Genomic DNA, 23,380 nt, shown 5'->3' with positions numbered 1-23,380 from the left:
CTTGAAACGCCATAGAGTTGTGGCAGTGAACACAGCTCTGGCTGGTATCTCAGCCAAGAGTCTGGAAAGCTAAGGAATGGGCTGGATCTAGCCTTCAAAGCCACGGCTTTTCGTATTGCTTTGTAAATTAAAGGCTCATGTGATCAGAAAAAGAGAGACATACAGTAAAGAGAGATTCAAAGATGAAGAAAACCTCTAAATGGTTTACTATGTGTTAAAAATACATGCAGGTTAAAGGTTAAAGTTCTTAGGGTAAAAAGGGAAGAAAGAGAGTAGTTGGGTGTGGTGGTACACACCTTTAATCCCAATGCCTGGGAGGCAGAGGTACGTTGACCTCTGAGACTTTAAGGGACAGAGCTAGTTGACCTCTGTGACTTCAAGGTGTGGTAGCACACACTTTTAATCCCAATGCCTGGGAGGCAGAGACAGACAGATCTCTGAGTTCAAGGTGTGGTAGCATACACCTTTAATCCTAGCACTGGGGAAGCAGAGACACGTGGATCTCTGTCAGTTCAAGGCGTGGTAGCAAACACCTTTGAGCCCAGTACTGGGGAGGCAGAGACACGTGGATCTCTGTCAGTTCAAGGCGTGGTAGCAAACACCTTTGAGCCCAGTACTGGGGAGGCAGAGACAGAAGGATCTCTGTGAGTTCAAGGACAGCCTGGTCCACAGTGTTATTCCAGGACAAAAATATACAGAGAACCTGTCTCAAAAAGTAAAAGTAAAAATAAAAGAAATAGAGGTTAAAGTAAAGCCACACAAAGATGGAAAATACAAAGAGAATCTTGATACTGTATGTTATTATGCTCTCTTTGAATTGTTTGATTGCTGAGGAAGGAGCAACAGCTGCTAAAAGATTTTTGTTTATAAATGCTGCTGAATTAACCCAAGATAGGTATTTTGAAAATACCTTGGCTTCAAAACTGAAGTCAAAAGGTATGTTACTTTGGAGAAGAGATTCTGCTTTTGTTTCCACAGAAAACAAGAGGTTCTGGATTTATTCAGAGTTAAGAAAAATCACCTTTGACCAAGGGAGGCCACGTGAAAAATCTCCGACAGGAATAGATGGCCCAAATGACAGAGTTCTACATCCAGAACAGATTCAAGTCTGCTGTCTGAGATGATCAAGACTCACAGGATACTCCAGTCAGGACTTAATTATAACTCTAAATTTTCTTTAGGTCCCCATAAGATCATCAGCGCCCCCAACCAGCAGGAAGTAGCCTGAAATACTACGCCCACATTCCCAACAAATGGACTCTGGGTATTTTCCTTTGTTTAAAAAAAAAAAAAAAGAGGGAAATGGTGCGGGAGAATTATCTGTATTCTGTCAATCATGTATTTTAATAAAACGCTGATTGGCCAGGCAGGCAGTATAGGCGGGAAAGCCAGACAGGAAGTAGGGGTGGAGCAAAGAGACTGGGAGTTTTCTGGGAAGCAGAGCTCCCTCAGCCACTCCTGCGCAGACCAATGAAGAGGCAGCATGTAACTTGCCCAGCTGAGAAAGGTACGGAGCCATTATGGCTAACATAGATGAGAATAATGGGTTAATATAAGTTATAAGAGTTAACAAGAAGCCTGACCTAATGGGCCAATCAGTTTATAACCTTATGGAGTCCTGTGTGTGATTTCTCTTTGGGATTTGTCGGTTGTGGGGTACCGGGTGGAACAGATACCCCAACAAGCCAGCCCCCATGTTACAACATGGGAAGTAAAAAGTAGAAAAAGACAAAATCTCCTGAGTAAATTTGGAGCATGGGGACCTTGGGGGAGGGTTGGAGGGGGAGGGAAGGGACAGGGAGGGGAGCAGAGAAAAACATAGAGCTCAATAAATATCAATAATAAAAAAAAACTCCCTCCAGGTCCCCTTGTGTCCTACTCAAAAGGCTGCAGTTTCTCTGTAGAACACACTGATGTATCTAGATCTGGGGAAAAGTGAGTCCTGCCAGTGATCTGGAGACAAGACCTCATCTACATGATTCCTTCAAGTCTTAGCACAGTGCTCTGCACAGGGAGGTGGCAGGGATACAAAGAACATCAGTGGGGTGGTTGACAGAGCCACCAAGATGCCCAGGCAACTGGCTGACTTTCACCCCCACTGCCCACTTTGGCCAGGAGCCGTGCACAGGGCTTGAGCTCCACCTGGAGGCGTGGCCAGTTTCCTCCAGCCCCCGAGCCTAGCATGCATGACACTAGGGATGCTGGTAAGATAAATGGGGAACAGACTGTCAGAAATCCTTCTGTATCCACAGACATTCAGAACAGGTTTCTTCAGCGTCCAACATGGAAACAGCCCAAGTGTCCCTCAACTGATAAAGGAATATAAATAAACACGATGTGATCTAGACACACGGTGGAGTGCTATTAGCCCAAGTCAGAACGGCAGTGCTTACTGCAAGAATGAAGTTGGACAACATGATGCTAATTAGGCAAGCACGCCACCACTGAGCTATGCCTCCAGCCTCATGATACTAATTAAAAGAACTCTGTCACAAAGACCATCTTACGATTTACTTGAGTGAGATTTCTGGAAGCGCTGATCCACAGGGATACGCAGTAGAACCCAGGTTGTGAGAGGCTGGGGGGTGTTGGCTAATGGCTGTGGGATTTCTTTCGGAGTACAAAAAATATCTGGAATTAGGTAGGTATCGTGATTGTGCAAGAGTGTAGCTATACTAAAACCTATGTCATCGTTTTTTATTTTGGAGACAGATTAATCTGTAGCCCAGGATGGTTTTGAACTTGTGTCATTTAAACTTGCTTTGAACTAAAACTTCTGATCTTCCCGCCCTCACTTTCCAGTTGCTGGGCTTCCCTGCATGTGCCGTGACTCCTGCTATATTCCTGCATTCCATGCCGGGGATCTGCCTTGCTAGACAGGCACACAATCAACTGAGCCACACACACGTACTCTGGAATTACATATTTTGAGGGGTAAATTTTGTGGTGCGTGATGCTAACTTTCCAAAAGTTATACAGAGGAAGCCGCTGGTGCCTCTTATGTCCTCATTTATTTATTTATTCATTTATTTATTACCACAGCAGGGTTCATAAGAGGACCTGGAGCAAGGCCCTGAGCTCTGTGTGACTGGGAGGAGGTGTCTGTGAGTGGCGCACAGCTGGCCCTGACCACCAAGTCACACCAGCCTGAGAAAACAAACGGGATGGACAGGGAAGGGCATGTATGAAGCAGCCTCACTGTGACGTCTGAAACCCAAGATTGGGTGCATAAACCCCACAAGTCTCCCCCGACAGGTCTCTGGCTGAGAGGATAGGGGCTCAGCTTGGCTTTGCCTAGACACTGGTGTGAGTGCTGTATATCTGCTCTCTGAGGTCAACGTGAAGGCAATAGAGCTGGGTGAGACCGTGGGCCCCACTGTTGAGGGCTCAGTTTCACGTGGCCTTCTTATCTGTGTGATCTTGTGGAACGTGAGTCTTCTCCAGTTCTGAGTTCTGTCACTGGCCTTAGAGGACAGTAGGCCCTGCCTCCTGGGGTGCTTGTGTGGGCTAAATGAGACACATATGCTATTGTGCTGAGCCTGGGCTTGTTGCTCTGGTGAGTGAGTGGTGGGTCCTGCTGGGGCTTGGGCTCTTCTCCAAGACCTCCTGGCACCCAGGCCATCAGGTTCAGGGATGCAGATGGATAGGTCTGCTGGCAGGTCAGGGTGTCAGGGATTGGGAGGAGCAGGGGTGGCGTTACAGCTGAGGTGGAGGAACGGTGACTTTTCCTCCTCCGTAGGAAGAACCCCTCCTTCCAGGGCTTCCTGCCTGACCTGTGTGGCTGTGGCCCTATTGCTTCCAGCTGGAGTCTAGCCTCTTTTGGCCAAAATGAAATAGCAAGAGAATGTCATCGCATTCTTCAGGGACTGAAAGCCAGCAGCTAAGGATGACAGTGTCCCCATCTCATTCCAGCCTTGCAGCTAAGAAGGCTCTGGGAGTTAACCTCCCACCCCAGGTGCTTTCTGTCATCTCTGTAGCTGCCCACGGCACAGGACAGCGCCAACAACAAGAGGGCAAAAGCAAGAGGAAAATACAACGTCTGCTGATGGAATGGCAACAGGAAGAGCTAGTGTTTATAAAGGGCTCTGAATCACTATGCAGCCAAGGTTGTGGAATGCTCTGCCTATCTCCTGCAAACCGTCCGCTGGCTTCAGACCCAGGCTGGAGACGAGCAGAGCGCTCTGTAGCAGCTTCGCCAGCCAATATACTGCTTGTCAGAAAGTCCGCCACACGTGTGTCCAGACAGGTGCGTGCCGGCTACACATGCCACTGTGCTTCTGTGACATAACAAATGAAACACCGTGCGGAAAGAAAGGGTCATTACTGCTGAGAAAACTAGGTAGACAGCTTTGGAAAACTTAAGATGCAGGTTTGCTTTAAAATGCTGACTACCTCAGATTGGGTGGGACACATACGAGAGACTGGAATGAAGATCTGGAGAGATCCTGTAACCAGATTTGAGGCCCAAAGTCCATGTTCTTACTCCACTTGACGTGAAGTCGGGGTTTGAAGATGTTTTATTATAAGAAAGGTTTATGCAAGTAAAATGATGAAGTTTAGTCAGAAAAAGATGTTGGCTCTCTACTGGAAGATTAGCAAATGAATACATGTATATCTTCTAAATTAACATAAAGCCTGTCTTTAGGGTGGCAGTTTCTTTTTAAGCTAGCTTTTCAAGTTAACCGACCCATATGCTAGTGGTAACAGAGCTGGAGACAGGACATTTACAGTACCTAGATATATGTGGGTCCTTCACATCTCCTCTTTCCTAATGCTGGGCAGCCGGTATCGCCCAGTATGTGGAGCCACAAGTGAGATTTCCCCAGAACTGTGGTCCCAGGGTTCTTTCTCAGAACAACAGTGACAACATCACATGTAATTCAGAGCTCAGCTGTTTGGAAAAAATCTTGACCCTTGTCCTTCTTGCAATCCACCATGTGACTTGGTACACTGAGAATAAAGAAGAGGGGCTGGGGAGACGAATCTGTGGATGAAGTATATGAGGACCTGAATCTGGATCTTAGGCACCCACGGAAAAGCAGGGTGTAGAACAGGCTGGCTTTGAATTCATGAACTCTGCCAGCCTCTGCCCCTTGAGCACCAAAATTACAGGTGTGTTCTACCATACCTGGTTTATAACCCCAACACTGTGGGGTTGGAGATACGGGGACCCTGGGGATTTCCCTAGCCAGTCAGTCTAGGAAAAACAGAGAGCTCCTGTCCTGTGAGAGACTGTGTCTCAAAATTTAAGGTGAATTGTGGTAGAGGAAGGTGATCGACATTTACTTCTGGTTGCTATATGCATGCACTAGGAAGTGCACCCCACACCCATGCAATCAATACATTTCTCTCTGTTTTTCTGTCTGTCTGTCTGTCTGTCTGTCTGTCTGTCTGTCTCTCTCACATACACACATGCACACACATATACACTTTTTTGTTGTTGTTGTTGTTGTTTTTTGTTTTTCGAGACAGGGTTTCTTTGTAGCTTTGGTGTTTGTCCTGACCAGGCTGGCCTTGAACTCATAGAGATCCACCTGTGTCTGCCTCCCACAAAGGCATGTGCCACCACCGCTCAGAGCGCGTGCGCGCGCACGCACACACACACACACACACACACACACACACACTTTTAAAAAGTAGACAAAACTTTGTAGAACAAACAAACAGTTAATCATGGAATAACTTTTAAAAGATCTAGTAAATCCCCCAAAGGTTCACACATTGTGAATCAAGGATTTAAGGTTCACAGATGACGCATGGTCCCTCTTCTTGGGAGACTTGGCACGGCTGGAGAGACTATGTATATAGACAGATACACCCATCTACAGCAAGCACTATAGGAAGTTTACTCTCAGCGTCAGAGGATGGCAAAAATCAGCAGGTACTTTAGATCAAAATGACAGACACATCAGCTACTCACCTCCAGATTTCACGATATTGGGACTCAGTCTTAAAAACCTTGTCCCAAGCTTGGTCTTTGGGAGACTAGCAGGAGGATGATGAGTTAGAGGCCAGTCTGGGCCTCATAGTAAGACCCTGTTTCAAAAATGAAACCAACCATAACAAACGTATACAACTTTGTTCTTTGCTCATTGCAGGAGAAGGATCAAAAAGGAAGAATTTCTTTTTGTTGTTTTTAGTCAGGGTCTTGCTATACAGCCCTGGGTCAACCTCAAACTCCACGCTCTTTCTGCCTTAGCCTACCAAGTATCAGGATGGGTACTACTACCATGCCTGGTTTGTTAAGGGCTGAACATAGCTCTGTATGTTTGTCCTCTCTTCCAGCTTTCACCACTCTAAGGAATAAATGCCATTGGAATTATCACCCAGCAACTGAGAGAAACAGTCCATACCCCAGTGGACCTGTCTTTAAGCCTGTCCTCCCTCTATTGTGTCTGGTCCTCAGGCGCTTCTTCGTGTCTCTGATGGAGCTGGGCAGTGACAAGTTTGTTTCTGTGCACAGCTGACCATGCTGCGTTCTCTCTCTCTCTCTCTCTCTCTCTCTCTCTCTCTCTCTCTCTCTCCATTTATTTCATTATGTAAACAATGTTCTGTCTGCATGTATGCCTGCAGGGCAGAAGAGGGCACCAGATCTCATTACAGATGGTTGTGAGCTGCCATGTGGATGCTGGGAACTGAATTCAGGACCTCTGGAAAAACAGCCAGTGCTCTCAACTGCTGAGCCATCTCTCCATCCCAACCATGTTGCTCTTTGATGATTTTGCCTGTATGGCTCAGCCATGGTCTGCAGAGGATGGCTACTGAGTGTACTCATTTTGATAGAGTTGCCTCGACTTCTTCCATTTAGCCCTGAAGTTCTGAATTCTGATTTTGGAAGACCAGTAACAACTCTCACCTCATTTTTCACACTCCCCGCCTTTTCTTAGCAATAGCAGCAACAGGTATTTAGAAGTCCTTGGACTCTAGGTCCCACTTAAGCCTCCTCCAATCTTCCCTGTACCTGATGATCTAGCAAAGCCTTTTTCTGAGACTGTAGTCTCCGCATGCACAGTGTGTTACCTGTGCAATGGGCGATCAATCACTCCCTGCTGTGATTCCATGCCCCCGGCACACACACACACAGATGTACACTCATGCATGCACACACACACACACACACACACACACACACACACACACACACACACAGAGATGTACACTCATGCACACACACACACACAGAGATGTACACTCATGCACACACACACACACACACACACACACACACACTCACCATGAGATGCTGGAAGAGCCAAGAACGCATTATATTGGTGGCATGCTTGGGCAAGACTCCTCGTTTGTTCTTGGACTTCTTATCCTCATTGTCCAGGAGGGAGGTGAGGTCAAGGTTAACCTTCAGGGCACGTGAAGAAAGAAATCAGCATCAGCAGCCTGTGAGGCCAGTGGCTAGGGACCTGTTGCCATAGTAATGGCCCACTCTCACTGCCAACCCCCTTCTCCCAAGTTATTCTTGGGGCCCTGGGGAGGTCACCTTTCATCTCACCCCATACCACCCCCTCAGAGAATGGAGGTGAGGCTTGGGGAGAGGGGAGCAGGGGTGTAGGAGGAGGGCAAAGGGGGATGGGAGAGGAAACAGAAGAAAAGGGTCATGCAGAGAGTACTGAAGATGAGAATTTGCCATAAACCATCCAATAGTAATTAACATTTCTGTGATTCTTTACAGTTTGCAAAGCACTTTCCTGTCCCTCACCACAGTTAATCCTCATCACGGTCCTGTAGGCAGGCTGGGCTGGCTGCAGTTGGTACTAATCCTTCTTTATTGATAAGAACTGAGGCCCAGAGAGGTTAGGAGACTACACAAGATCATAGAGTTAATGTCAGATCACAGGCATCTGACTAGATCTTTCTATAGATCTGAACTCTGTATCACTGAGGTACAGAGTGGTGGGAGCTGGAGACCAAGCCCAGGAAATACAGAGTCCTTTGATCTAACTCTGGAGGCAGCAAAAGCCCTGGAGCTGATAAAACCTTGCCTAGATCCAGCTTCCTATCCAGGAAGCAGCCTCTTAGAGGTGAGGATTAAGTGAGTCACTTGGCCACAGTGCCCAGCAGACAGTAAACAATCACAGCTAGCCTTCCCACGGCTCATGCGCAAGTACACACACCCACACACACTCACCTGTGTATTCTGGATCTGGATGGCTCCTTGGGGGATTGCTTGGGTGACCACCTGACCTTGGGAGGTTACCATGGTAACCGGTTGATATAAGGCTCCACCTGAGGAGACAACCAGTTTTGGGGTCCCCTATCATGGAGGTGGGAAAAGAGAAGGCAAGCAGGGTCCCCGGTGGCTTGGCACTCACAGGTGAAGACCCTTGGGGACAGTGACAGGAGTGGGTGAGGTGAGAGATGGTGTCCAGAGGGAAAAGTAGAGCCTTTGGTGGGAAGCATTTAGGGGAAGGGGACCTTACTCAGTCTTGAATGTGCGAGTCGGGGGCGAATCATGAGATTTTTGACTTAAATTTGCTCCAACCCATCATAATCAAGACTTGGCGGTCACCGCGTGCAGAACATTTTGATCAGGAAACTGAGAGGAAGTCCCTCCCTCAGCAGAGAACACTCCCTACTCCCGGAATTCCCCAGGGGCCCCCTTTCTTCTCCCAGGAGGCTTCCCACAATTCCTAGAACCCTGCACCAACCTGACACGACTTGTGAGTTGACCGTTGTCATGGCGATGTTGCCCTGCTGGAGTGCTGAGGCTGGGACCACAATCCCCTGGGGGTTATTGGAGACTCCAGACATGGAATTGGGGGAATTCTGCAGGAGGTCCTGGCAGTAAGGGAGGGGTGGTTTGGTGACAATGTCCCTAAGAGCTTAGAAGCTACAGCTCCCGCCCCCACCCCCACCACACAGCTCCTGTTACTTCCAGGCACAAACCAGAAGGCAGGTCTCAGGACATCTTAAAATAAATAAACCAAAGACTCATAATAGCCCTACACTTACATTTCCTTCCAGAGGCAACCGGGGGCCCGAATGACCCCCTAACCTGGGAACCTCACGGCAGCTACATTTTGGAATCTGCAGTTATGAGCTATGGGTTCCAAGCTCAGAGTCCCTTCTTTAATGGGTCGGGGTATGTTCCAGGCTTGACATTCTAAAACCTCTCCAGGAGATTCTGACTTGCAGAAATCCTCCATTCGTGGCTGGAGAGATGACTCAAGTCATTAAGAGCAGTGACTGCTTTTCCAGAGGGCCCGGGTTCAATCCCCAGCACCCACATGGAAGTTCATAACTGTCTGTAACTCCAAGATCTGACACCCTCACACAGACATACATACAAGCAAAAGACCAATGCAAATAAAATAAAATTATATATATGTAAATTATATATAAATATAAATAAATATATGAATATATATAATATATACATATATGTGTGCATATATATATACACACACACACACATATATAAAGAAGCCCTCCATTCACCTGCTCAGCACTTACTCAGCTGCAGGCTCAGCTGCCCAGATGTTCACACTGGCCCTCCCCTCTTCCAGCACCTCTGTTCTTCACCTACCTCCAACACAAACAGCCTCCAATGCTGTGTTCGTCTGTTCACTCATTCTTTGCAGTGCTGACTTTCGTGCACATGCTGGGCAAGTGCTCTACCACCTAAGCCACACCCCCATCCCTCCAGTGATTTGCTTTTGTACATCTCTAGTGCCTATATGATACTAAAATGTTTGTTTAAGAATAGTAAAGCCGGGGCTGGAGAGATGGCTCAGAGGTTAAGAGCATTGCCTGCTCTTCCAAAGGTCCTGAGTTCAATTCCCAGCAACCACATGGTGGCTCACAACCATCTGTAACAGGGTCTGGTGCCCTCTTCTGGTCTGCAGGCATACACACAGACAGAATATTGTATACATAATAAATAATAAATATTTTTTAAAAAAAGAATAGTAAAGCTGCCTTGGGTCACTGTATACCCTGTGTTTCTAATGGCATCATATGTAAGCCTCGACACCGGCACACGTTATCGACTCTGCTGTCTTCCCTGAATTCTCAACACAGAATTATACTGGGAACAAACTCCCCTAGGCCCAGATTGTTAACCCATTTGTTTTTGCAGTAGCCAAGGCAGCTAAGAAGTAAGTTTCTCTTGTGTCTTATTCCCCTCATCATTCCCTTCTAGCGGTTAGTAAAGAAGTCTTTGGATTTGCTGTGGAAGGTCTCCTGCCACCAGAGGAAGAAGGCTTTATTGCAGGCCTCCCGGATGAAGCAATGCCCCCACCCATGCTTTCTGGGTACCTGAGCGTGGTGGCTGGGTGACTGAAGGAGGTGTGAAAGAGGAAGTGAATGTGTGAGAGATGGATGTGTTTAGTTTTGGAGAGGGAGAGAAAGAGGGCAATAAGGTCCAGAGGAGGGGCGCTTGGGAGCTGAGCCCAGCTCTCTGAGCTCTTCCCAGCCGCAGATCCTCATCAGAATACAGGGCTTGAACTAGTTAATGGACCTAAATGACCATTAAGGCCCACATTCCAAAGCTCAAAGCCAGGATCAGAAGGCATGATTAATAAAGAATTAGAGACAGGTAAGTAGTCAAGAAAATGGAGTAAACACGGGGTGAGCTTCTTAACTTTTATTTTAGGACTTTAAGAAGTTTGGGCCTTTGGCCTTCAGGAGCAGCTTAGAATCTGGATTGAGGAAGCACCCATGATTAGAAGAAAGTTTTAGTCAATGACTACCTACTGGTGGTTGCAAACAAAAGGAAGATGTCACAGGCACAGAGCACAGTCACAACACCGTTCCTTCCACTGTGGCATCCTGGAAGTCACGAGGGAGGGAAGTGGGAGCCGGCAATGATTTGAGTTGGGCTTGATTCTGCCTGGTGAATCTCCCGCTGTGTCTCCTCCCAAATTACCACTTTTACCCTCCAGGACCATCCTAATCCAGAGTTGGAGGAGTAGCCCTTCCAGAGAAGCAGGACCAGGGTCTGGGGCCCAGTCCTCCATCCCACCCACTGCCCCATGGGGCCTCTGGGTCAGCTTCTCTGTGAGGGTGAGGCAAGAGGATTCAATTCTATTCTTAGTTCTTGGCTTTGGCGACCTTGGACAAGGGAGAGGGCAGGTCTTGCCTTGGCTTCCCCTCCGGAGAGCTGGGATAGAGCTTCCCGCCGGTGAGAGTCAGTTCTTGATCTGTCTGGCCACACAGTTAAGAGTTTAAATTGAGCTTAGCACACAGAAGCTGCACAAAGTCATTGCCCATACCAACTTCCCTAGTGACACAAGAAAATAAAGTTCTTCAGAGGGCCTGGTGGCTTACTTAAGGTCACACAAGTGATTACCAGCCACGGGACTAGGACTCAGTCCTCCTCACCCTCGCCCCAGCCACAAATATTGAATCACTACTTTGGGCTTCAAGGGGCTTCTTGAATCCTACCCATGGAAGATAAAAACAACCCAAGTCCAGAAGCACATGGAGAAGATGGTCGCCTTGGGAACCACATTACGCCCCCTCGTGGATACCCCTTACTTCCTTACAGAGTTGGTTCACAAGTTTTCAGTCTTGAGACTTAGGATCTCCTGGTGTCAATTTCCCATAGAACCCTTCCCACTGAATGGAACCGGTGCTAAAGATGGTTGAAGCAGGAACAGACTAAAAGGTAGATGTCACAGAATGGGGGAGCCCCAATGTCATTATACCTAAAGTCATGGGAAGTACCTAAAGTCACGGGAAGTAAGTACCCAACAATCTTCATGGTTTTTAGAATTTAGAATAAACATGCATGACATGAGGGTTTTAAATATCAAGACTTGTCCTAGACTCTCTTCACCACCCCAAAGTATTCAGCAAGGTTAGGGAAACACAAGGAAACGTAACATAAATATAAGACGTGCCTTCTGGGATTCAACTAACACAACTGTTTTCTATCGAAAGACAGAAGGGTGAGCCCTACCTGGACACCTTGCCTGCTTACTCAAACTCTGGCTGCTTTTCTTCCTTGGAGAGCCTCCATGCAAACTTACTTGGTTTGGAGAACTAAAGGTAACTTTTGTTCTGACTTGGATCATTTTCTCCCCTCCTCTTCTCCACCCTATTCTTGTTGTTTGGCTGTGAGGTGCTGAGAAGGAGCCAAGGTATACCAGCAAAGAGGTGGAATGGAAAAACTTCAGGGTAGAACAAGTAGGCAGGGCCAGGGGTGGCCACATCTTAGCTAGGGCAAGAAAGAGAAAGCAAAGTCCTGACTTCCTGAAGTTGGTGTCCATCCCCTACATCTGCTCCTCTGCGGCTGGAGTTATGGGAGTTGTCAGTCACCTGATGAGGGTGCTGAGAACTGAACTCAGGTCCTCTGCAAGAGCAGTGCATGCTCTTATCCACTGAGCCATCCCTCCAACCCACACTGAGCTGTTTTAAAAGACATGAATTCTCAGGGCCACCGAATCAGGCCCTCAGCAATCTGTGTATTTCAAAACTCTGCTCAGGTGGCCTCCAGCATTAGATGGATCTGAAGATTACCAATTTATCACACACATGAAAACCAAAGTGTATTCATTATCACTTGATTTCATGTTAATCTTGCCATCACCTTACAGGGCTAACAGGAGAGAGATTGTTCCATTTTCCTTAAAAGGGATAATGTCCAGAGAATGGAAGGGGCTTCCCTGACTCAAATAGCTGTAAGTCCCCTTGAGTGTAGGATGGATGCTCACACAGAGAGGAGATAGATCCACAGGCTTGTCTACAAACACACTGCCTGGCACTTTTAGGCATCTAATGATTTATTTCCCACTTCATACAGCTGAGGCCACTTGAATGGGAGAGCAGGGGCTAAATCCCGCCCTCAAAGTCCTAGAGGCTTGGGTGTTCTTTACTCAGCAGGAGTTCAGCTGAGACCGCACACCCAGACAAGATAGCACAAACCTGGTCATGTGACTCTGTTGGTTTCATTCAATGCATCCCTGGACTTTGGTGCTAAACCTCAGAAACCTAAGCATAGCTCCCGTCTCAGACTCCACCTGCTGGGATTCCAGGCTGCACACTAGTCTCTAGCTCTGCGCAGCAGTGACAAGGCAGCTCTAACTCTCTGGGGACAGGCTCAGTCTTTTCTGAAAAAGCCACATGGCAACAGCAGAAGCCCTGGGGAAGAATTTATTGACTGAATACATGGTATTGTCATCTCCTCGACAGCATCCTCAGAGGCTTATCTGCCTGTGTCCCCAGGTGGATGCTGCTGTGTGGAATCACAGAGAGACACCCACGGTGAGCTGAGAAGCACCTCGGCTGCCGCTTCTCCAACATCCAGTTTCGCATCTCTGCTCCAACTGCCTGGTAACCAGGCCTTAAGAGTTGCCTGTCCATCCCAAGAACTCTGCTGTGTCTCTCTGGAGAGCCACTGGAAGCCTGGACTCCACAGATAGTATTATCAGAAGCTCCCCATTCTCCACCCCCCACCCACCCCCGTGTGCTGTTATTTGAGAGGCAGAGGCAATGAGTCCCTCCGAAGTGGTTGGGCAAGCGAGGAGCAGCAAGTTTACAAAAGTGGAGAACTTGTTGCCGCCTGCAACGTCACCCCCGTGGTCATTGCTCATCCTTACAGACATCAGTGGTCATTTTACCCCAAGTCTCATTTGTGGAGCAAAAAGGTGACTTCTTCAGAGGAGGGACTTTACTAAGAAACTAGAAGGACTCTGGGGAGTGTATGAAGGGTCATGGTGCACACAAAAACTGACTGAGTTACAAACCTAGATACGTGGTCTGACTGCACGTGGGGAGAGTTGACCTCTCCTGAGTCTTCTCTCTTCACTCTCAATAGAGAAAGGGTCTAAAATGCCTAGAAAGTTATTTTCCACCCACAGAAGAAATTTCTGAGGAGAAACACAGCTAAACCAAAATATAACACGATGGGCTAAAAAAAAAATAAAAGTATGAAAGATAGAAATGATGGAAACATTTCCCTTGAAGATTTTTTTATATATATTTGGAATTTAAATCTTACTAGGATGCCCCTGAAACAGGGAGATACACTGGATGACCTTGCAGTTGAGGATTAAGGAAAAACCGATGATAGTCTTTAGGATTTCAACGAAAGGATTAGGGCCCAGCAATCTGCCATCCTTGCCCTGGCCACTAGGGGTCTCTGTGGATCCACAGCCTCAGACCAGTTTACCAACCCTTCCCAGAAGGCTAGGTCCATAGCTTATTGACCTGCCCTGAGAGGAGGATGGGGTGTATTTCAGTGTCCCACTTCCACCATAGACCTTGTCCCGCCTTGCTAGACGTGGCCCCTGACTCCACATGGCTTCCTATCATGTTACACAGGGAACACGGAAAAGTTCTCTCTTGTGCAATGTCTTGCTGCTTTAGCGTGGGGATATGTTTCTGAGGGAAAGGAGGCTGGTTCTCACTTGGACACTGCCCAGCACAGTGCTGAGTGTGTGCTTGGTGCTTGTTAGATCTGTGGGCTGTATGGGTCTAGTTGTGTGAGGAGGTTGCCTCTGTCCCCAGACACCCTGGCTGGCACAGCCCCTCTGTTCTATCACAGCCAGAGTCCCATCTTAGCCTAAGAAGAGCTAGGCTTGCAAAGGCAAGGAAGCTAAGCACACATAAACAAGGCACCTAATCCTGTCCTGTTCCACCCCAGCTGGGGGCTTTGGCCTCCGGGGAAAGGCAGCCCAGGCCTGCAGGGACAAGCTGCAGCTGCCCCTCTTAAGGAACGTTCCTTCCCGGAAGGAGCAGAGCTCTCGGGTTTCACTCACCCTGCGTTGAATAGAGGCCACAGCTCTAAGGCTCAAGAGGACTCAGGCAGCATAAACTCTCTTTTTGTCTCCTCAGTCTGGGGTGTTGGCTTCCTGTCTAAGGTGATGGCCCAGAGGTGGACCACCTTCCTCTGTCCCCACTTGGCCTGAAAAGTCACAAGTCACATCCTCAGGATGCCCAGGGTGCATACAAGTCCCAGGGCTCTGGCAGAGGTGGCTGGAGCACACCCCCTTCAGCCCCTGACAGCTTTGGAAAAGCAGAGCTTGCTGCATGTCAGAGAGAGGCCCACTCTTATGAGAGAGAGATGGGCCAACGGCATCCTCCCTAGGCTGCCCAGGAATGTCAGCGCTAAGAGCTGGTTCCTTTGTAGGCTGCTATGCTCAGCACCTCAGGGCTGTGCTCGCTTCCTCCTTTTCAATTACCAAATCCAAACTCATGCTCCGAAGCCATCCATTGCATCACTTCTAGTCTCTGCACCCCTGAGCTAGGGTCACTCCCATGTGTGTAGCAAGACGTCACCAAATCATAAGATGAACATAGGCTCTGTAGTATCCACACATGTGATCATTACTTAGTGTGTGGGGCTCAGCCAATGTTCTTCTCTTGTTTTCTTTTTCCTTGGATGCAAAAAGAAGAAAATATTGAGTCACACAGTAGTGGTGCACACCTTTAACCCCAGCACTCGAAAGACAAAGGCAGGAGGCTCTCTGTGAATTCTAGGCCAGCCTGGTCTACAGAGCAAGATCTGGGACAGTAACGCCCATCTGAAGTCTTGTGGGAGCAAATAAAATATTATAAGTATGGTACCTACTACTTTTTATGTTTCAGACAGGAAGATCTCAGTCGATACTGCAGGGGCTCCTTTCTCATCAGTTTATGTTGTAGCCATAAAAGCTCAATTAATTTGCCTTGCAATGTGTCTCTAGCTCTGATCCTATTGCTTATATGCCTATTTTTTTTTAAAAAATATTTAACAGTTGACTACAGTAGTCAACATCAAATATATCGTACTTAGGCCTAGAAAGATGGCTTAGAGGTTAAGAGCACTGGGTACTCTTCCAGCTCTCAACTGCCTATGGCTCCAGTTCCAGGAGATCTAACAACCTCTTCTGGCCTCTGTGAGTACTGTATACACAGACATACATGTAGACAGAGCACTCACACACATAAAACTTTTTTAAAAAAATTAAAGAATAAACATTTTAAATATCCCCCTCATAAATTTAGTTTCATGATATTTCATCACTTCCATCTCAAGGTCAGAGACTGTCATATCCATTTTTATGTCCTCAGGACTCAGCAGGCTCCATGAGTGCTTGAATGAAGATACGACATGTGAATGAATGACCCTCTGTCCCCGTCTCTCCAGGGATTCTAATAGGTTAGCGCCTCCTCAGGCTTCTTTCCATACTAAGAACACTTACCTTTAGAGATGCCAGTAGGCTACAAACTCTCCCAAGCCTGCCTGAAAGGCTGCCCCACCCCCACCCAAGAAGCCTGACCAGTTTTTCCCACCACGCTGGACAAAATTCTCCATCCTGAGATGTGTTCATCCTATTTCAGGGCAGAACTGGACCTAGCCATGAGTTTTGTGCTGACTTGGTCTCAGGGCTGACTCTCCTGGGAGTTGGCGGGAGAGATGGATGATCTGAAGCCACATGTGGTGTGCTCAGTCCAGGACCTCTTCATTCGGCCCCCTCCCTTCTCTTCAGCTGTTCCTTTTCTGTCTTTCCCAGCACTCCAGGCCCTGAGCATTCTATGTCTGACAGAATTCATTCTAGACTCCTAGCTCATGCCCCCTGGAATTAGGAACCCTCCTGAAAAATAGTCACCTGGGCTCTCACAGGACCTAATGCAATGCACACATAGTCACCTGGGCTCTCACAGGACCTAATGCAGTGCACACATAGTCTCCTGGGCTCTCACAGGACCTAATGTAGTACACACATAGTCACCTGGGCTCTCACAGGACCTAATGCAGTGCACACATAGTCTCCTAGGTTCTCACAGGACCTAATGCAGTGCACACATAGTCTCCTGGGCTCTCACAGGACCTAACGCAGTGCACACATAGTCTCCCGGGTTCTCACAGGACCTAATGCAGTGCACACATAGTCAGCTGGGTTCTCACAGGACCTAATGCAGTGCACACATAGTCAGCTGGGTTCTCACAGGACCTAATGCAGTGCACACATAGTCAGCTGGGCTCTCACAGGACCTAATGCAGTGCACACATAGTCTCCTGGGCTCTCACAGGACCTAATGCAGTGCACACATAGTCACTCGGGTTCTCACAGGACCTAATGCAGTGCACACATAGTCTCCTAGGTTCTCACAGGACCTAATGCAGTGCACACATAGTCTCCTAGGTTCTCACAGGACCTAATGCAGTGCACACATAGTCACCCGGGTTCTCACAGGACCTAATGCAGTGCACACATAGTCTCCTAGGTTCTCACAGGACCTAATGCAGTGCACACATAGTCTCCTGGGTTCTCACAGGACCTAATGCAGTGCACACAGTAAGCATCCCCAAACGACTGGAAACCGCATGCGAACCATGCCAGGTATGCCTATACTAGAGCTGACTCTACTTCTCCAAAGACAGAGAAGGATGACTTTCAGATTAAATTAGCCCTTAGTGAGGCGAGAGTTGGTTCTCTCTGGTAGGATGGTTTAGTTAGTATTCTCAAAGGACAGGAGAACCCAGAGCCGAGTCTACAGTGTGGTAGTGGGGAAGCTGCCCCTGCAGGATGCCTGGGATGTTACTTTGGAGTAGGACAGTGTAGCTTTCTGGGGAGGGGGAAACAGCTGAGTGTGCCGAGCTAGCTGAAACCCTTGAAACTGTTTCCCACCTCTGTGTGGTGGAATCAGTATTCCCCCATCCCCACCTTTGTCTCACTCACTCGGAGAAAAGGAACAAATAGAAAAGAAAGACCAAGCTGGGAATAGGCCAGACCCCACAGGGTGAGTGAAAGGCACAACATGCCATCTGGGAATGGGACTGTCGATTGGAACACAAGAATGTCTCCAACTCTGCCACACAAGGCATTGTGATCAGCTCTCAGGGAAAACCATGAGCCAGCAGTTTGCGACAAAGCTGGCAGGCAGCGGGGATGGTGAGCTGGGGGATCATGTTCCAGGGGGGCAGCACCCTCCTCAGGTCAGGCTGGCACTTGGGACAGCTATTTCAGGCTGGAGGGGATTAAGGTTGGAGCATGACGAATGGGCATATTCACACACACACACACACACACACACACACACACACACACACACACACACACACAGAGTTCCCAACCTCTAGGTTTCTTCTCCCATGCTGGTTCCTAAGATCTGCCTCTTACATAGACTCTGGTCCTCATCCTTAGGAAGACACGGGTCTCTTTCTTAAATGAGCTCTTGCAAGACCTCACCCATCCTGGGAGACAGTGACAGAGCCTGATTGGAGGACGACGCACAGCAAACCCTCTTCACCTTCATCTCTTGTGCCCAGACTGTGTGCAAGCTCAATTTCATCTAATTCCATCTCCCCTTACCTCCACCTGGCCTGAAAAGTCACAGGTCACATCCTCAGGAAGCTCATCGTGCGACAACAGTCCCAAGCCTTGGCAGACTGGAGCACACCGCCTTTGGACACACACCCCTGACAACTTTGGAAAAGCAGAGCTTGCTGTGTGTCAGAGAGAAGCCCACCCTTATGAGGAAGAGATGGGCCGTCAGCATCCTCCATAGGCTGCTGGGGAGTCCCTAAGCTAAGAGGGGGCTCCTTAGTAGGCTATTTAAGCCCAGCACCTCAGAGTTATGTGCGCTTCCTACCTCTTCTCCCCTCTCCCAAGTGCATTTTTCTTTCTTTTTTCTTTTTTGGTTTTTCAAAACAGGGTTTCTCTGTAGCTTTGAGGCCTGTCCTGGAACTAGCTCTTGTAGACCAGCCTGGCCTTGAACTCACAGAGATCTGCTGCCTCTGCCTTCCCCGAGTACTGGGATTAAAGGCTGTCCACCACCCGGTCCTCTTCCAAATTCCTGCTTCCAAGCAATCCATTTCTTTATTCTATTCATGTTCTTCATCTTGCTATGGCCACCATTCCTCTTCCTGTTGTCTTTCGGCCTTGGCCTCATGTTTTCTGCCTTTGCCTCTGTCGGTGTCTCTCCATCTCATTTCCTTCACTTCTCCTTTCTGACAAACTTTGGCCTCTCCCTGCCTCCCTCCTGAACGATGCTAACCTCCGTTTGTCTTTCCTCCCCCTTTTCTTAGTTCTTTTTTTTCCTCCTCTTCCTCCTTCTCCCTTTGCGCACCCCACTGCATTACTTCTTACCAATGCCTATTGGCCCCTGAACACACAGAAGACATGATGGCCACAGCTGGCATCATAAGGCAACAATATTGAGGGAACAAATCTATTTCAAGAGACTATTAGCAAGCAGAAGCATGGGTAGCTGTTTTTAGACCTGTAATAAAGTGATCTGGTGATTTCAGATATATAAAATGCTGCGTCAAGGCGAACGACATGTGCTTTCTAGGAGACGAAGAGAGATACAGCTTCTCATCTAACATCACATGTGGCATTTGCAGCATTAATGGTAGGCTCTCAGGTGCGAGAAGGAAAGGACTGGCATAGAAGGGGGTGGGTGAGATCTCCATAGGAGAGCAACCTGGCCACAGCCTCTGGGAAAAGGCTGGATCGGCCTTGCAGAGAAGAGGGATTTAGAATGGAAGATGTCCCCTCATCAGGTAGGCATGGAGAAATGATTGTGGTACCTAGAGCAATGCAGCTCAGGCATGAAAACTGAGGCTAGGCCTATGAGGCCTTGAATGTTAGACAGGCAGATGGGAAAACGCTGGAGGCAACCAGGCTCTGTAGACCACACAGGCTTTGGGATGAGAAATCCAGCAGCAGCAATGTAAGCGGAGCACAGGTGTGGAGCAGGATGGAGGGATGGCCAAGGAAGACAGGTGGGAAGGAGGCGGTGGCAACCAGAGGAAACGAGGGGACTAATTTGAGTTACACCAACTAGGAATAGCTACGTATCTTCCCCCCGCCCCCTTTGACTTTGGGTGTCTTTGTTTCACCCAGCTGCCTGAGTTTTTCTTTCTCTGGCATCAGAGGCCTTTCTGGCTAGTCTCTCTCAAGCTCAGAGACACCGAACCTGGGCACGCCCCCAGAGATCTGGCTTTTGCAGCTAGTGGTTCTAACACCTGGATCATCCAGAGTCCATGTTCCTTCCTGACAGACTCCATTTCCCTGTAAATGCCTGCTTCCTCCAGGCTAGCTTGTCAACCTCAGACAGACCTCCAACCCTGAGGGGCCACTGTGGCTGCTGAGCCTCCAGCCCCTCCTTCCTGGCCTCTCCATCCCGCTACCTTGGTACACCCCCAACTCCAGTGCTCAAGGTACAGTCGGAGGACCCAGGAGGGGAAATCCAGGGCCTCTCCAAGGACCTGATTATTTCCAAAGACTTGTGCTAATTTTCTGATATGATCCTCACATCTCTGTGAGGCACTAAATCCTCATTACTTTTCCTGACCGATGCATTCTAATTAGATCAACACTTAAAAAAAATTCACAATAGCCACAGGATGGCTTTCCATCTCATTAACTCCTCACTTATTATTTTCATGAAAATTACTGATAAAAATGTGCATCTCCATTTGGTGAGGCCTCGCAGCCTCCTCAGCTCCTATCTTACATCTCTCCCGTCACCGGGGCTGCGCAGCGTCACCATGGTAACCCACAATAATAGAAACTAATAAATTACAAACGAGATGCTCGTTGAGCAATTATTGTCCTCTTTTATGCAAGTTTCTTGCTAATTTCGATCATAAGGGAAAGTACAATAAGACTCTGAAGGAATGAGTCTATTTCAAGAGAATATTAGCAAGCAGAAGCCAAGGCTGCTGTTTTTAGATCTGTAATAAAGTGATTTGGTGATTTTAAGCAATACAAGGAGGAAATAAACTTCTTGCCCCATGTCCTTTGTCATTCTTAGTATCAAGTCCCAGAGAGATTGCAGTGGGGTAAACATGATACAATACTGAGTGTACTTGTGGAGGTGGGGGGGGGTCACAATGTACAAAGTGTGTCCCTCCCCTCGCCCCTGTAAACCCGAGTCCTAATACCTAAAATGAAAATGGCATAGTCTCTTAGGTGGCTTTCGCGTTAGCTTCCACTACTCACCCTTAGAACGTTAACCTGCATCCCAGTCCCGGTCTTAGAAGAAGGGCCACTGTGAGCCTCCCAGGGACACCTGTGTCTCTGTGTATGCTTTCTGGACTTCAGGAACTCGGTGAGGGGGAAACGATGTTGTGAGCCTACAGTCTGTGTAGATGACAGCAAGAGTATACAGGAAGAGTCTACAGGTATGCAGGTAGCTTTCTGATTGTAGACCTGGAGAACACATTCTGCCCTAGAGAGAAGTGTTCACTCTTCCCTATCGTGTAGAACAGGCACCATCTCCTCAGAGGAAGGTAGCAGAGGGGATCGTAGAAGGGGTTGGCTAAGGTGCCTTTGACAGCGGTCTTGCATCTTAGTGGGGCCGAGGTACCAGCGAGAGTAACCAGAGGAGGAGGGAGGAGCAGTCCTATGGGATTTCTTATCTCCTAGGTGCGCAGAATTTGGGGGAAGAATCAGTTTCCCTGATACCTTCTTTCAGGAGTGCCAAGAGCCCCTTCATGCCCTCCAGAGGAGAATGTTTGCCAGGAGGTCTACCTACCATCCCCAGGTGTCAGTAAGGCAACTATCTTTTCTCCTTTAGGGACTAGGGCCCGCCCACTTCTTGGTAAATCCTGAAGTCGGGAATTTCTTTGGATACTGTTTTTTTGTTTTGTTTTGTTTTGTTGTTTTTAGATATGGTCATTTATGGCATGCTCAGACCCTCGCAGGTAGAAGTCTATGTTAAAAAACAAAATTAAAAAAAAAAAGCAAGGGGGCTGGAGAGATGGCTCAGCCATTAAGAGCACTGCCTGCGGTTCCAGAGGTTCTGAGTTCAATTCCCAGCAACCACATGGTGGTTCACAACCATCTGTAGTAACATCTGGTGCCCTCTTCTGGCCTGCAGAACACTGTATACATAATGAATAAATAAATCTTTTTAAAAAAAAAATAGCAAAAAACTTATCCTGGTTAGGTATGGTGGCTAAGGTAGCAGGACCAAGAGTTTGAGATCAGCCTAGGCTACATTCTAAGACCCTGTCACAATCAAGTACAAAATAAGGGCCAGTGCTGTCAGATGGAGGGAAGAGGGCCTCCCTGTAAAAAAGTCTGATGATTCAAATTGCTTTGCCCAGGTTGCTGGAGTCCTTCAGACCTTTCTGCATGCCTGGCCGAGGAGCTAAGGCCCATCCCTGTGTGTTACCTGGGAGTGAAGGTTTATGGAGGGCTGGTTGGGGGAGTAGGGGCCCCCGAGGTCATTCCTGAGCAGGTTGTCGCTGTGCATCTTGGTTTTGAGGCAGGTGATGTAACGGTTGCAAAAGTCTTTGCAGAGTTCATTGACTTTCTCCAACTCTAGCAGGTGGATCCTCAGGACCTGGATTGCCTTCACCATCTGGGGAGAGGAGGAGGAGCTGTAAGCCCAGGTGTCTGCCTCACATCCCCCTCCCTCAAGTCCCCAGCCCCAACCTTGGCAGAGGATTGGTGCCCGTCGTTGCTGGGTCTCCTGTTTCCCACCCCCATGGTTTAAACTCTCCAGACGAGTTGTTGTTGACTATGACTTGCTTTTAGCCACTGCTATCACAGCTGTTCTAGGGCAGCTGTGGTCTTCTGAGAACAGCATTGACCTTCGCAATAGAAGTCCAGGTTCAAGCTCCAGGTTTGCCGTAGATTGTCCGTGTAACCTTGGACGACTTGCTGAAACTCTCTATGACTCCCCTTAGTGTCGACTAAATGGTAATATTACACCCTCTCTAACAACTTCACATGCTGAGATATCACGGGAGAGGACCATGGCAGCTCTACACAGCTCGAAGTATTAAGCAAAACCAAGAAAGACAGAGGTCAGAGTTTTTTGGAAATGCCCCAGAGGTCAGACATTGTCTATTCTTAAATTTATATTCCATGAGTTTCATGTAATATGGGCTGCCTTACTCTGATAATATCTACTGATGGACTGGGATAATCCAGCATGCATTAGCTGGGCACTGGGTACCAACTGTCTGATTTCCATACCCTTTTGGTTACTGCACAAGGGCCTCTTCAAATGGCCATCCCTGATCCTATTATGGCTAGAAGCTACCTTGCATTTGAATTTTTTTTCTTAAGTTGTAGTTATTGTTTCTGTTAGGGTTTGCTTCATTTATTTTATTTTATCAATTTTTTAGACAGGGTTTCATGTAGCCTAGGCTAGTCTCTAACTCATTATACAGCTAAGGATGACCTTGAGCTCATAATCCTCCTTCATCTACCTCCCAAGCACGAGGATTACAGGCATGTACCATCAAACTCAGCTTGTTGCTCTAATCATCATAAGAGGTAAATACATGGAAGGTATGGAAAATACAGGGCCAAAAAAAAATTGTCTTTATTTTATTTTAGGGTAATTGTCTTTATCCAATTACCCTAAAAAAAAGTTTCCATTTCCCCCTCATTTATTTTAAACTTTCATTTATCTATGTGTGTGCATATCTGCTATGGTGCTCATGTGGAGGTCAGAAGACAACGGTGGGAGTCAG

At 47.8% G+C, this 23,380-nt stretch overlaps 1 protein-coding gene across 6 annotated transcripts in view; it reads right to left on the bottom strand.

Moving 5' to 3' along the window:
• Pknox2 (PBX/knotted 1 homeobox 2) overlaps positions 1-23,380 on the bottom strand; it is a 271,885-nt gene that overhangs the window by 14,954 nt on the left and 233,551 nt on the right. For all 6 annotated transcript variants that reach the window (XM_087905723.1, XM_087905722.1, XM_087905725.1 and 3 more), the window contains 4 exons: positions 22,069-22,257; positions 8,661-8,790; positions 8,141-8,238; positions 7,235-7,354 (listed from right to left, as the gene is read on the bottom strand). In XM_087905723.1, the coding sequence (XP_087761849.1) occupies positions 7,235-7,354; positions 8,141-8,238; positions 8,661-8,790; positions 22,069-22,257 (537 nt within the window). The remainder of the gene's footprint in view (positions 1-7,234; positions 7,355-8,140; positions 8,239-8,660; positions 8,791-22,068; positions 22,258-23,380) is intronic.

This window comes from Myodes glareolus, chromosome 4, assembly GCF_982192425.1.
Source record: "Myodes glareolus chromosome 4, mMyoGla1.1, whole genome shotgun sequence".
Lineage (NCBI taxonomy): Eukaryota > Metazoa > Chordata > Mammalia > Rodentia > Cricetidae > Myodes > Myodes glareolus.
The sequence above is the reverse complement of the archived record's forward strand: the minus strand, read 5'-3'. Positions and strand labels throughout refer to the sequence as shown.